Genomic DNA, 14,560 nt, shown 5'->3' with positions numbered 1-14,560 from the left:
TTGGCTAGATTAATAAAATGACTTAATTGATACTTTGAGGGTTAAATTAGAATAAAAAACTAATATAAAATTTGTAAATATTTTGGAGATGTATGGAGCAATTAACTTATTATAACTTGTAAGAGAATAAAACGCTGCCGTTTCATCATTAATGGGTCCGCGCCCGCGGTCGTAGATTAATCAACGCTTTCCCACTATCTGAACTGAAACCGTGTGGGAAAAGCCTGAGAGAGAGGAGAAAAAAATCAAAAGGCAAAAGCAACTGAAATGAGTGGAGCCTCGACGGCGGCGTATTTAGCTCGAAGAGCGGCGCAAAAGGAGAGGGTTCGGATCCTCTACCGCCGTGCCCTGAAAGACACACTCAACTGGGCCGTCCATCGCCACCTCTTCTATCAAGATGTAATTCCTCAAATCCTCAAATCTCCCAATATCTCATCTTTTCACAATTGTTTTCCCATTCAATTGAATCTATAATTTATATTATTTATTTTTCTTAGGCTTCTGACCTTCGCGAGAAATTCGAAGCCAACAAGCATGTGGTTCGTCTCCCTCGTTACTCATCTTCATATCATTTGATTTTTTTTTAAAGTAAACTTGAACGAGTATTCGTTATCTGTGAATGTGAAGTACATTATTTTATTATTACCTTTTCTTTTTCTATGATGATAATTTGAGCACATTGAACTTCTGCAATAAACTTATCGATTCGGCCGTTTCAGTTTAAAAAAAAAGACTGACTTAATCAGCTCAATCGATAACCTTAGGTTTATTTCTGCACTTGTAAATAGTCATTGTGATAGTCAGAATGGTTTAAAGTTTTTTTTTAAAATGGTTAACTCTGTGGCTATTTTGGTTGTGCATTTTACAATTTGGTGTGTTTTTACAGGAAGATCTTGATACAATTGACAAAATGATAGATGCAGGTGAAGCAACTTATAATAAGTGGCGGCATCCCGATCCTTATATCGGTATGTACTTTATTTTTTTTGTCGGTAGTTTTGTCAAGAGAGTTTTGTTTTGAATTAATGGGACATGCAAAACTGTCTTTCTGTGGATGCGTAGACTTGTCTCAAAGAAAAACGGATAGGATAGAAGTGAGTGTCATATGGTTGGATATTGAATTTTATGTTGTCTCAATAAATCTTGTGTGGAAAGTATTTGTAAGTGAATTTTTGGATTCATAGGTTGTTTTGAAACGTTCTTTTAAAACAATTGAGAGGAGAATACCACAGAATTTTGAAAAGGGAATGAAATCTCGTCAATAACTAATTAGTTATTATAGGATGATAGTCTGATGATACTAGTGAACTTTCATTGATTGTGTGAAACAATCCAAATGAGAGCCAAGGTTTGCTGAAGTAGGTGAAGAGAAATGCTACTTAACTATTACTATGTCAATTCACCTCTCATTGCTTAGCGGCATCTCTTGTTCACTTACATTCTTGTGTTTGGTCCATCAATTGTTGGTTATTGTTGATTAGCTCTCGCTTTTGTTATTGCATGTGATTGATTGGCTGTGATATTGGTAGGTTTCTTATAAGATGCTTATTTTTTCGTATTTTAAACCTTTTACAGTGTTTTAAGCTTATGTACTAAGTTCATTTGCAGTTCCTTGGGCTCCTGGTGGTTCCAAGTTTACTCGAAACCCTGTCCCACCTTCTGGGGTAAGTGTTATTTGTTCATTTCTTGCTACCCGTGTTTTCTTTCCCACATTCCATGCTGTTTGGCTCATTGCCCTCGTCTATAGTTATCCATCAATTATCATCCCAATAGACAATTTATTTATACTGCGGAGTAGAAGAAGAAAACTAGAAGAGTAACTCAAGCCATTTTGCTTATCTTGTTTTTACTACTCGATAGCGGATGGTCTAGTATCAAAATTTCATCTAAATTGGCTTGCAACTTCTCAATATACATGACACTGAGTTGTTTAATGTTTGTGGCTTACCTATATCATTTACGTGCCATCAGCTATTATTTGCTAAATTTTTGATTGGCTTTATTATTGCTCATCCGGTTCTGATTGTTCACTCTTGATGCAGATCGAGATCTTGTATGATTATGGTCGAGAAGAAAATGACTAAGCCATCCATCTTTTCAACTTCCCAAGAAATAAAGGTTAGCCATATACTGTATCTAGATTTACATCATTCATTGTATAATTTCCTTAATAAATTTTGGTTTGTCTCAAATAACTGCCTTCTGGTTGGCGGCACTGCTCTTGAAAGTATAGTTGCAAAAATCTCTTGGATTTGTACTGAAAAATACATTTTTATGTTGAGGATTGAACTTCTCCACCTTTATAACATGGTTTAAGTTTGAAATTGCATGTCTAGGGAGATACCTAACTGATAGTCAAACCAATTAGGCCACCAGTTCCCTATTCGACTGCTGGTCCAACAATAATTAAATAAATTCATAAAAATTAATGAAAATTTTAAAATATATATATAAACTGGTTCAACCGCTGGCTTTTTAACAGTTTCAAGCAGTTCACACTGAGGCTGATTCAATCCCTTTGTCTAGACTGGTATACCGGCCAGTTCCCAGTCCAACCGGCTGGTCCGTTCTGGTTTCAACAACACTGGATATATGTGCTAGAAGTAATAGAAGTTCTATTTTATTTGAATTCTAGAGGGTTTTCTTTTTGGTCCTGAAATTATTGTAGTTTATTTAGGAAGTGGTTGATGTGTTATTTCACCGAATTGAATTTATGGGATGCTATTCTACATGTTTTGTCTCTTCTAAATTTGTATATTTTTGCACTAAGGTCTGAACCCTTTCAAAGCGTACTCTTTGATGAGAAAATTCAATGCAAAATCACATAGACTGTGATAGCAAGTGCCTTTCTTGCCCGCTCTTCCCAATTTGGTTATTTTTTAATGTCGGAACTTTTAATTTTCAGTTGATGCAGGTCTAAAGGATCGTGGAGTGTGTAACGAGTGATCTAGGACAGCAACTAATTTGCATTACTTCAATTGAAACGAGATAAGGCTTTTAATAACATTTATGGTGATTCTCCATTGTGCTTATTGTTGTGTGCCTGGTGTTTTGTATAATAAAAGATCATTGGTCTGATTGAAGGTACAAAATGCTTGCTTACATGGCATGGAACTACAACGATCTTGAATCTTTCTTGTCATAAACTATATTTCTCTTAATTTTATATGCAGTTTTTTTTATAAATTTGTTTATGGCTATGTCAATGGTCGGTAATTGAACAGCCGGAGACATTAGGATAAAGGGGCCGGTTCCTTGACATTACGGGTTGTAATGTAGGTGTCCTAAGTGTTTTTCTTGACATTACTTTGTTTTACAAGAGGGATCAAAGCTTGAAAATAAGATTTAAGGTTTCAGATGTTGAAATTCGGTTTCTGAATCCGGCGAATGTTATCTTTTAAAGGTTAATTACATGAAGTAACCAGATCAAATCCGTGTTCTCTTTGGCATTACTTGTCCTGCATTGTTCCCATACTGAGATTAAAGAAAAATGGAGCGGCTGGAACCATGAGTTCTGAAGAAGCTTGTTTCCCCACAAACTCAACACTTGCCTAGTCCACATTTGAAAATACAAGCAAAGAGTCAGATGATAACAAAGCAAGTAAATGCTTGGTTTTTTACTCATTGATACAGCCAATGCTTGCTCTTTATTTATGAGAACGGTAACATACATTCAGGTAGCAAAATGCTAATTTGAACCATTTGATAGATTTCGAATCAAGTGGCCGGGAGAGAGGGGGCTGTTTTTCTGTTTGAAAGGCAAAGTATCTAACCGTTTTGGTGTTTCTTTTTACACCAAATGTTCATCGAAAGTATCGAATCAAATGAGATAGATTACATATACATGCAACATTCACGAAAGTATTTAAGACAAAGTTGGGTGGCAATAATTCATCCCTCTTCTTGCTTCATTGTCATTTTTATTCTCCTCGCTAAATCTTTGTCATCGAACTTAAGGGTGAAATCATTTCTTTTTTACCCTCTTAAATATTAATAATTTATTTTAATTTTTTATAACACATAACTTATGTTTTCATTACTCGCATGCTTGTACCGAAAACAAAAAGAAACATTGAATCTTTTGGCCCAAAGTATTTTTTTTTCTGTTGTACTATTTTCCCCGGTTTGCTCTCAGATTTAATTGAAAATAAACGAAATGCAAAAATATGCTTTTCAAGTTGCTATATTTTTTTGCATATTTAAAATCTAGTCCTTCAAAGAAGTTAATCTTTTTTACTTTTTGAATTTAAAAGTTCAAGTCCAATTATTAATCCCTTAAATGAACTTTACATTAAACTTATTGTTGTGACATTTTGAGATTAAAAAGAAAAGGTGTAATGACTTATTTGGCCCTCTAACTTTACAAAAGAAGTCATTTTAGTCTTCCATATAATATTTCACCTCTTTTAGCCCTTGAATTTACATTACTTGTCAAATCACCCAAAATAGATGGAAAAAGTTAACATCTATTAACTTTATTGACGTAGCATACACATAGATTGTTACGTAAGCAATTAATTAATTTTTTAGTTTAAAAATTCAAAAAATTATTTTTAAAAATGAATTAATTGATGATGTAGATTGCCACATCAGCAAAGCTAACAAACGTTTACTTTTTCATTCATTTTGGGTTGATTTGGTAAATAACACAAATTCAAAGAGTAAAAGAGGCAAAAATTAAATGAAGGGGTAAAATGACTTTTTTTATAAAATTGAAGGGCCAAATAAGTTATTATGACAAAAGAAATACTAACTTGATAGCCATATAATTAAAAAAAAGACGTAATAGACCTAAATTTAACATAATAATTTTCATAGTATTAACAATTGAACTTTTTTTTTTAAATCTGAAAAGTAGGGTGACTAATTCATTATTTTTGGAAAGAAAGAGGAATCAATCTTTGAAAAAAAAAGATTAGGGACTAAATTTAAAATATAAGAAGAGTGAAGGAACTTAAAGTATATTTTAACCAAAATTAAGCCCAGATTCCAAACCAGGAAAAAACGGGTGATGGAGATGGAGTTTCTTTTTAGTGTGGCTCCAAATTAAACACGATCATCTCCTTGTTCTTTAACTCCTCAATAAACCCCCAAAAAATACACATGCTATATCCACCATTACATTACGTAGTTTTATTTTTCCAGCTAACAGCCTTGGAAAAATGGAGGTGTTTTGCAGTCTTTCATGGACTCATTCCATTTCCTCTCGTCTTCACATCCCTCACTCTTTCTCTGTAAGTTTCCGAGTAACACCCAATTTCACCATTTTTTCGTTGTTTTTTCTTGCTTTCAAGTTCTAATCGTTTTGTGCTTTCTGGTTTTGTTGTATTTTTTTAAAGGTGGGTGAGACTAACAGATTCAGGGTTATTTGTAGTGCTGCTCAGTCCCCAAAGGTTTGTTCTAATAGATACTCACTTCTTTTAACTTGAAAGTAAATTTTCCATTGTCTCCTAACTTCCATGAATGTGATATGGTTTCATAGTGAAATTGGGGGTCAAATTTTGCTATTAGTTGTGGATTTAATTTAGTGAATTTTAGTATATGTAGGTTTCGAATTTCAAAATTTCAATTTGATTCAAATGATAGCAGTTAAAACCATTTCGGTTAAATTCTACCATCAGCCATTTCGTTCTTCAGTTTGATCATTCTTAATCCATTTACTTTTCCAATTAAACTATAGAGACTAAATCCACAACTTAAGCATATTACAAGGACTAATAGCATAATTTAACCAAAATGAGGTGTTATGAATTTGATCATGTTGGATCAAGTATTTTCCTTGGGAGATATTTTTTTGATTCTTTATAGATTGTTTTGTAGGCAAATCTGATGACTGTATCAGTTACAGGAGCTACTGGTTTTATAGGTACAAGATTGGTGCAGAGATTGCATGCAGGTAATAATAGTTTATAATTGAAAGACTATTAATTTGTGTAAATGTTTTTTAAGAATAATTTAACTTTTTTTTGAGAAGCTTTTTAGGAACAATTTAACTTTGATGAAATTGTAATGCAGACAACCATAAAGTTTGTGTTTTGACACGGTCCAAGTCCAAAGCTGAGACAATATTTCCGGGTAAGAAGGTAATGAGTACTTTTTGTATTTTGCTCTTACATTGCTTTTCTGCATATAGAAGAGAAGATGAAAGAAATTTTGTTGGCAGAAATGGGTGAAAAACCTTTGAGAATCTGAAAAACAAGCATATAGATACATATGTACATATGCATAATTCTCTTTTTTGGTCTTAGAAGAACAGTTCATTACTTAGCAAATTGTTCAGTACATAAGAATACTAGCAATATCAGCTTTAAAAACAAAAACCATAAAGTTCGGAACATTAAAATAAACAACATGATCCTTACACGACAAACTAGGATCACTCCTCTTCCTGACAAGAGCATCCGCACAGCGATTTCCTTCATGAAACACATGCATTAATGGCTATTCTGGAAGGAATCCAGTATATATGCATATTACTTAATACATGCATCTACTTACATATCTTTTTTCCCTCTTTGTTTCTTTGTTTCGCCTTGTCATTTGTAGTGAAGAACTTCCCGGGAATTGTAATAGCAGAGGAGGCTGGGTGGAAGGATTGTATCGAAGGATCGAATGCTGTTGTGAATTTGGCTGGAATGCCTATAAGCACAAGATGGTCTCCTGAGGTTGGTATTAGAAGAATTATCTTAAATCCTAAACTTCGTATCATGTTGCTTGATAGACATTAGCTCTTTAGCCCGACAGGAAAAAAAGTTCAAAATCCTAAACCATAAAACCCTAAATATAACATAATGATTTACTATCATATATTCTTGCATAAGTCCCACTTCTCGAGACATAACTTTTTAGCTCATTCGTTTTTCATTTTTGTATGATGCAAATATACTAAATTCTCAGCCTGTTGGCACGCGCACGCACACACACACACTTCGTTTGATTGATGGCATTGGCTAAGTGATGCAATGGATACTGAATCTTCAGCAACTTTTTTTGTTAAGTATCGATTAAGTCTCCATACACCGCTATTAAAATAGATACCTCTGCATCTTTCTGTACATATACGATGTTGTTTTTATCTGTATTGCAGATTAAAAAGGAAATTAAGGAAAGCAGGATCAGAGTCACCTCAAAGGTTTCATTTTCTGCTTACTTTTTTCTTTTAAAGCAATCGACATTCTATAACCTCTTTTAACTTTTTTTCCATTGCCCCTTTTTGCTGACTTTTGAAGGTTGTAGATTTAATAAACAGTTCACCTCAAGGAGTTCGGCCTACCGTGTTAGTTAGTGCAACAGCCGTCGGTTATTATGGTTCGTATCTACCTTTACATCCATAAGGTTTTTAAGAAACGGACACAGTTCATATTAATATGAACAATGAAATGCTTCAAACATGAGCTCTGCAACTAGGCTCCTCTAACGTATACATATTTTACTTGTTTCTTCCTGCATGCTCAGGCACAAGTGAAACACGAGTATTCGACGAGAACAGTCCATCGGGAAATGATTACTTAGCTGAGGTAAAGAAAGAAAGAAAACGATTACTTAGCTTAGATGAGCATTGTTTTGTTTCCTTTTACTGATGCTATATTTATTTGCTCAGGTTTGTAGGGAATGGGAGGGAACGGCGCTTAAAGTAGATAAGGATGTGAGATTAGCTCTTATTCGTATCGGAGTTGTACTCGGAAAAGATGGTGGTGCTTTAGGTATAACTGATGCTCTTCTTTCTCGATCTCTTCATGCTCGGTATATAATTAAAATTAAGATATATTTTTCTCAACAAAGATATATTTACTTTTGCAGCTAAAATGATCCCTCTCTTCATGATGTTTGCCGGAGGACCTTTGGGCTCTGGACAGCAATGGTAATGCTATATCATCCCTAAGAACTACTTTCAAATAGTTATCGGAGTTGGCTTGTTGATTTTCATTGGGGATGTAAGAAAAAACCCGGACTCGACGGATTCCAACCTGACCCAATTTGATAGTGTCGGGTTTCCTTTTAATATGATTTCGAGGTGGGTCTAATTTTTCATTTGGTCGAGGTGGGTCAGGTTTAAGAAAAACCAACTCTGCCCGCCCCAAGATAAGTACCAAAATAATATAAATTGTGGCTTACCTAAATCGAGTCAGAGTCGGGAATAGCTTTGATTTTTTGGGTTTGACATGGGATGGGTAAATTAATTTTTCGAATTGGGGTCAGATTATGTTGGGGAGTATCAGGTTGGGCAAAAACCCAACCGACCCCACCTCATTGTCATCTCTAATTTTCATTCCTCCAGCTGATATTGTTTTCTTTAATCTACAATTCGATAGTGTTTTTCATATGTAGGTTTTCATGGATTCACTTGGATGACATAGTGAACCTAATATATGAAGCTTTATCCAATCCATCTTATAAAGGTAAAATCTTCTATGAATTAATGTACTTAAATTTTTGTAAATTCCCAATGCAAAACAAGGCTGAATAACCCATTATTGTAGGAGGAAAACTGAATTGAAATGGGCTTTGATGTTTTCTCTACTCTATTCCAATCTTTGTGTGTTATATCATGCCATTGTTGTCTTCTCCTTGTGGTTTCTATTGGGGGTGTAAATGAGACATTGATACTTGCAAGCTACTCAAGTTTGACTTGAAAAAGATTTGAACTCAATTCGATAATTATTGAGCCGAGCTTGAACTATGGATCGAGCCGAATTCAAGCTTAATAATACTTGGCTCGAACAGCTCGTGAGCTTTTTTGAGCTTTTCATATTTTTATATTATTAAATTACATTATTGGCCTTAATATATATTATTAACCTAAGCTTACTTATCGAGCCGAGCTTGAGCTTGAGTACAAAAATTGGTAAACAAGCTTAATCAAGGTCGAGCTCGAACTCAAGTAGCTCGATTATATCTCGAGCCCAGCTCAAGCTTAAAAATAGATGTTCAATAAAGCTCAAGCCGAGTATTGAACTTCAAATTTCGAGTCGAGCTTGAGCTTGGCACTATTCGGGCTTGACTGAACTTGATTACACCCCTAGTTTCTGTTACATTAATATGAGAACTGTCGCATTTCATCTCCTGCTTTTTGGTTGACCTAATTGTTGTCAGGTGTTATAAATGGAACTGCACCAAATCCGGTTCGATTGTCAGAAATGTGTAATCAATTGGGAAACGTCCTCGGTCGACCATCATGGCTTCCGGTGCCTGACTTTGCTCTCAAAGCTGTATTAGGTGAAGGTGCTTCAGTGGTATGTTCTCTTTTTCCTTACACATCCATAAAACACATGCAATTGTGATTCAATATATACTGTTTATGCAGGTTCTGGAGGGACAAAAAGTGGTTCCTGCAAAAGCTAAGGAATTGGGTTTCCCATTTAAGTACCCTTATGTTAAAGATGCACTTAAATCCATTCTTTCATAGGATTCTTTAGGTTTTCTTTTTGGTTCCATTTTTTTCCTATTAGGTTTTCTCCCAACATGAAGAGTAACATTTTGCGATTGTTATTTTCTGTGTTTGGCTTTGCTTTGCTTTTCCTATTAGCTGTTTATCAATGATAAAAAGAATCAAGCATACATATTTATATGTATATATATATACACACACACACAAATAATCCATTCACATAGCTTTTGGGTTTGAAATACCCAAAATGTTCTTTTGTGTGGGGTTGCAATTTGACATAGATTCCTTTAAATGATTTTACATTTTTCACCTTCCCAATATCTCCTTATGCTAGTAGCAAATCCATGTACCAAACCCATTGTCTCCACCTTGAACGCCTTTGGAATCAAGGGTTCATGGATTGACCATAGAATCTTGTTCAATAAGTGGAATGCATTAATTACCCACTCTCAGGTTGTGTAATGAGAGACGGAGAAGGGCAACTACTCATTATTAAACCGAACAAGTTTATGACCAAAGAGTTGAAGAGAGGAAAGCTCTTTGCCGTTCCTGGTTCACTTGTAGCTGGATCTTTCGAAACCACAAGATAGAAACCAATACTTAATACAACAATTAATATAGCTAACCTAAGTGATCGGCAGTTGACAGAGGCATTATAAATGAAACAACAATGAAAAACTCTGCAACCTTATCGATTGAAAAACTGTGAAACCAAGCAAAGGAGACATTAAAAAGTACTAGTTGATGCTGTCACCTCTCATCTCATCTATTATAAACCAAAATTTCAAAATTAATAGTTGAGTTAAATAACAAAAGACTTAACATTGACAACTATACCAGATAACTTATTGTTCAAGTTACCTACAAGAAGATCAGATTGTGCAAACCTCAAGTTAAGTTATTAAAATTAACAATAATATCCATAAAAAAAAAAAAAAAAAAAAAAACACCTCAATCCACTATTCATCAATAGCTTTAAAAGTTCAAAGGCTAGCCATCTAACCGAAGGGAAAAATATGATGGGACCTCTCACTGTTTCTCCTAGAAGATTAATTCATGAAACAGCAATATACAATATATCGTAACAACTTCACGAGCACCAAAATTCCGTTGTTTTTTATCCCATAATTTTAGGTGTAGGTACAGGTTCAATCGATATAACCAAGCCGACCTGAGGCTAACCAGAAAGCCACATGATTGTGGTCAACAATATTTAACCAAATAATTACTCAAGGAATAATGAGTTAGCGAATCAAACCTCAAAACCCGGGCAGAGGGCACCTTAGTGCCCAACATTCACTGCACAACAAGACAGGGAAAAGCAAAATAAAATATATGAAAATCCCCAATGTTCAGGGCAATCAGTTAGGCTCTGATTGATTGAGGTCCAAAGCAAAAGGACAAGATATAAGACAAGACCCCACATTTGGATCTTATCCTTTTACGTTATTTTTGTGTGTGTGTGTATGTATGTGTGCATGTGTTCGTCTGTGTATGTATGTTTGTATTGCACAACACAGCATAAACTCCATCCAGAGTAAATTAAGAACAATGGTAATGAAAACAAAAGGGAGAATAATTTTTAAGCTATAAAACCGAAAAAGTTTTACTGAAAAAGAAACATGAACAAGAGAGTATAAGAACCCGAATTTACATAAAAGTGCGGGATTCGGTTCCCATCTCTCCTCCCCTTGAAAATGGAAAATGACCCTTTATGCTAACTAACATCTTTTGCTCACAAAAGATGGAAATCAACAACTAGAAGGTAGAAAGAAATAATTTATTGAAAGGCTGCATCAGGCGTAGCAGTAAGACCATTGCTCGTCCTCACTAGCACCAAACTCCGCGGCAGCATTGTGGACTTCCTCATATGAACAAGGAGATAAAGCATTGAGATATGGCATGTTGTGGAAGGAGCGAGCGAGGCTGCTGATTAAAGTAGCATAATTGGTGCCATCATTGTCATGGTCCTCCACATGAAATTCTTCAGCACGGTGCTTGAGGGTCTCAAACATGAGCTCAGGCTCATGCTGCAACATCCGGAGGACATCTGCACATGATGGACCAGGCACCGCCCGCGTACCAGCAAAGCTTTGTGGACCATCACTTTGCAAAACACTAACAACATTCGGGCCACCAAACAGGTTGTGGACACCACCAAGGGCCTCCTGGTAAGCCCCACCTAAGAACATCCCCAAATAATACCGCCCATTTGCACCACCATCGTTACCTTCAAGCTCATGCAAAAGCAAGCTAGTTTCACCACCGATGAACTTATCAATCTTCCCATCACTATCACAAGTTAAATCAGACAATACTCCCCTCACTTCGGGCTTTTCATCCAATCGGTGAATTGGGATTATAGGAAAAACCTGACCAATACTCCAAAAATCCGGGATCGAAGTGAAAATCGAGAGATTGACATTGTATATCCTAGCAGGCTCAGCTGCACCAATCACTTTCGAAACCAAATCAAATAACCCATCAACATCAGCAAGCTGTTCAATCCTCAAACTCCCTTCTATAAACTGGTCCACACATCTTTGTTTCAATTGATCGGCATATAGCAAACAAGTCTCATTCTCATGTCTCATTGCTGCATCACTCAAATTCCAATAATCACAACGAGCATCCTCTGATAACCCCTCAATGACCAAAGGGAGGTCAATATGATTCATTGCTGGGGTGTTAACAGTAGCAGAAATAGCCTCAAATATCAAGATAGAATGATGGGAAACAATGGCTCTCCCACTTTCACTACAAATAATGGGGTGTTTAATAGATTTACGGTCACAAATAATGCGAATTGCATTAACAACAGCTGAGGCATATTCCTCAAGGCCATAAGAAACAGAGAGATCGGAGTTACCAGATTTCGAACCGTCGTAATCAACTCCAAGGCCCCCTCCGATGTCAATAACCTTCATGCAGGCACCGAGTCGGACTAATTCGGAGTATATCTGTGTAGCTTCAACGACACCGTCTTGAAGCAAAGCGGTTGAAGGGATTTGTGATCCAATATGGAAGTGTAACAGCTGCAAACAATCAAGCATCCCAGAATCCTGGAGCTTTTTTACGACCCTTAAAATCTGGGTCGTCGTTAACCCGAACTTCCCTTTTTCACCCGAAGTAGACCCGAAATGACCCGAATGCTTGGTTCTCAGCTTGGCCCGGACCCCAATCACGGGTCGAACCGAGAGCTTATTGGTTAAATCAATGACCAAATTCACCTCTTCTTCTTGTTCAAGAACAATCACAGTGTTCAACGCGAGCTTCTTTGCTATCAAAGCAAGGGAAACGTACTCAGCATCTTTGAAACCATTGCAGACCAATAATGCTTCGGGGTTTCCTTTGCAAAGGCAACTCATGGCCAAAAGAAGTTCGGGTTTTGACCCGGCTTCCAACCCGAACCGGAATGGAGCCCCGAATTTGACTATGTCTTCCACGACGAGCCTGTCTTGGTTACATTTCACGGGATAAACGCCTTGATAATGAGACTCGTAACATTGAGCTTGTATGGCTGATTCAAAAGCCGAGTGCAGTGACTCGACCCGGTTTTTCAGCAAATCGGGTAAACGAACAATGAGGGGAAGCCGTAACCCAAGTCCGCCCGCCGATTTTGGATCCGAAACTTTCTTAACGATTTTCAGCAAGTCGATTTCCTGATGCGCCAAACTGCCCGCACCATAAGGGCGAACGACGACATTGCCGTAGCTGTTGACGGAAAAGTAAGGGGCACCCCATTCGTCAATACGATAAAGTGCAGAAGAGTGAGCGGGGGACCAATGGCTTGACTCGGAATTAGCCACGGCAGCGGTGACTGCGGCCGCGTTAGATGATAAAAAAGGTACCGGCGAGCGAATGGATGTATCCCCAGCATCCGCGTGACCAGGAGGCGCTACGGCGGAGTCTACGCAGCAAGCCATGACCGGCATCCCCGACGGTGTACCAAAAAAATGCTAGATTTGATAAATCTTTTTCAAAGGTTGGGGGCTTTGAAACCCGCCGAGGCCGAGGCCCCGGCTACCCCCTCAAAAGGAAGCAGCGGAAAAACCCTAATTACAACAGGAAGGACGCCGTTTTTTTACCCTACAGTTCGAAATTCCGGCGTCGACCGTTAAAGAGATAAAATTTTAAAATTCCTTAAAACTAAAAAAAAATTAAAAAATTTACACTGCCATTATGGAGTTCACCATGCAGATCTTAAAACACAAAAAAGAAAGGAAAATTAATGGAAAAATAAGGGTTTTAGTGTTCTACAAAGAAGACGTGAGACGAAAGGTAAATGGGCGAGAATTGCATGGAAGCAAATGTTCCTTTATATAGGGGCTTTTCACGGGCTCATTCGGGCTAATGATACGGGCTATGGGTACCCGAAGAATTTCTCATCAATTTCTCGTGTATTTTTCAGTTTTATCCACAACCTCAAAAGAGAAAAAGCAATAGAAAAGTGAGAATTTTTAAAGGTCTAATTCTGCACCAAGGTCTGTATTCTTTTAGATTTTGCAATTTGATCCATTTACTTTTAAATTTCACAAATTTAATCCTTGTGCTTATTTGACTTAAAAATTAAATTCCAATTGAGAAAAATTCTGCCAAGTTTAAATAGGTGTTATCAATTGGATTTTTTATAATTAGAACTTTAAATATTAATAATATCAAGGTCTGTATTCTTTTAGATTTTGCAATTTGATCCATTTACTTTTAAATTTCACAAATTTAATCCTTGTGCTTATTTGACTTAAAAATTAAATTCCAATTGAGAAAAATTCTGCCAAGTTTAAATAGGTGTTATCAATTGGATTTTTATAATTAGAACTTTAAATATTAAAATATTATAAGTCTAAATATAATAAAAATTAATTATTAGTGTTACTAAATGGAATTTAATTTTCAAATTGTATAAATAAATATATTAAATTTTTACAATAAATATAAAAGATTAAATTTCTAGAATATAAAAAATACACGAAGGTATATTTAAAATTTTTCAAAATATAAATTGCAAATGGAAAATTTTAACATTAAGTTTAGGCTCAATAAAATTTGTAAAAATTTAGGAATCTATTTAAATTTTTAATTTTTGGAAAGTTATAATTTTTTTGAATATTTAAGGACTTAACTAAAATTTTCTTAAAAATAAGGATACAATACAAATTTTAAAAAATTTGG

At 35.9% G+C, this 14,560-nt stretch overlaps 3 protein-coding genes across 4 annotated transcripts; 2 read left to right on the top strand and 1 right to left on the bottom strand.

Annotated features, from left to right (window-relative positions):
- Nucleotides 1-145: 145 nt before the first annotated feature.
- LOC108474675 (NADH dehydrogenase [ubiquinone] 1 beta subcomplex subunit 9) lies at nucleotides 146-3,186 on the top strand. The gene is made up of 6 exons (XM_017776668.2): nucleotides 146-399; nucleotides 498-539; nucleotides 887-968; nucleotides 1,609-1,664; nucleotides 2,043-2,118; nucleotides 2,906-3,186. Exons 1-5 carry the CDS (start codon nucleotides 268-270, stop codon nucleotides 2,082-2,084), a joined length of 354 nt encoding a protein of 117 aa, XP_017632157.1. The 5' UTR covers nucleotides 146-267; the 3' UTR covers nucleotides 2,085-2,118; nucleotides 2,906-3,186.
- Nucleotides 3,187-4,984: 1,798 nt separating this feature from the next.
- Nucleotides 4,985-9,549, top strand: LOC108474825 (epimerase family protein SDR39U1 homolog, chloroplastic). 2 transcript variants are annotated; one of them, XM_017776848.2, is made up of 13 exons: nucleotides 4,985-5,234; nucleotides 5,340-5,393; nucleotides 5,821-5,896; nucleotides 6,016-6,075; nucleotides 6,547-6,665; nucleotides 7,088-7,132; nucleotides 7,230-7,308; nucleotides 7,456-7,517; nucleotides 7,601-7,703; nucleotides 7,801-7,861; nucleotides 8,329-8,399; nucleotides 9,094-9,233; nucleotides 9,305-9,549. In XM_017776848.2, the coding sequence occupies exons 1-13, from the start codon at nucleotides 5,163-5,165 to the stop codon at nucleotides 9,404-9,406; spliced, it is 1,044 nt and encodes a 347-aa protein (XP_017632337.1). In that variant the 5' UTR covers nucleotides 4,985-5,162; the 3' UTR covers nucleotides 9,407-9,549. The 2 variants fall into 2 exon arrangements, with proteins under 2 accessions (XP_017632337.1, XP_052881326.1); XM_053025366.1 differs by having other exon boundaries at nucleotides 7,230-7,309; nucleotides 7,451-7,517.
- Nucleotides 9,550-10,967: 1,418 nt separating this feature from the next.
- On the bottom strand, nucleotides 10,968-13,835 carry LOC108474453 (arginine decarboxylase). The gene has a single exon (XM_017776383.2). The coding sequence runs from the start codon at nucleotides 13,321-13,323 to the stop codon at nucleotides 11,185-11,187; it is 2,139 nt and encodes a 712-aa protein (XP_017631872.1). The 5' UTR covers nucleotides 13,324-13,835; the 3' UTR covers nucleotides 10,968-11,184.
- Between the last annotated feature and the right edge of the window lie 725 nt (nucleotides 13,836-14,560).

This window comes from Gossypium arboreum, chromosome 3, assembly GCF_025698485.1.
Source record: "Gossypium arboreum isolate Shixiya-1 chromosome 3, ASM2569848v2, whole genome shotgun sequence".
Classification (NCBI taxonomy): domain Eukaryota; kingdom Viridiplantae; phylum Streptophyta; class Magnoliopsida; order Malvales; family Malvaceae; genus Gossypium; species Gossypium arboreum.
The sequence above is the reverse complement of the archived record's forward strand: the minus strand, read 5'-3'. Positions and strand labels throughout refer to the sequence as shown.

Coding starts and splice junctions, on each gene's coding strand:
- LOC108474825 (XM_053025366.1), top strand. CDS start 5,163: ATGGAGGTGTTTTGCAGTCTTTCATGGACTCATTCCATTTCCTCTCGT. Junction 7,133..7,229: donor GGATCAGAGTCACCTCAAAG/GTTTCATTTTCT, acceptor TGACTTTTGAAG/GTTGTAGATTTAATAAACAG. Junction 7,518..7,600: donor GAAATGATTACTTAGCTGAG/GTAAAGAAAGAA, acceptor TTATTTGCTCAG/GTTTGTAGGGAATGGGAGGG.
- LOC108474675 (XM_017776668.2), top strand. CDS start 268: ATGAGTGGAGCCTCGACGGCGGCGTATTTAGCTCGAAGAGCGGCGCAA. Junction 540..886: donor TCGAAGCCAACAAGCATGTG/GTTCGTCTCCCT, acceptor GTGTTTTTACAG/GAAGATCTTGATACAATTGA. Junction 1,665..2,042: donor ACCCTGTCCCACCTTCTGGG/GTAAGTGTTATT, acceptor CTCTTGATGCAG/ATCGAGATCTTGTATGATTA.
- LOC108474453 (XM_017776383.2), bottom strand. CDS start 13,323: ATGCCGGTCATGGCTTGCTGCGTAGACTCCGCCGTAGCGCCTCCTGGT.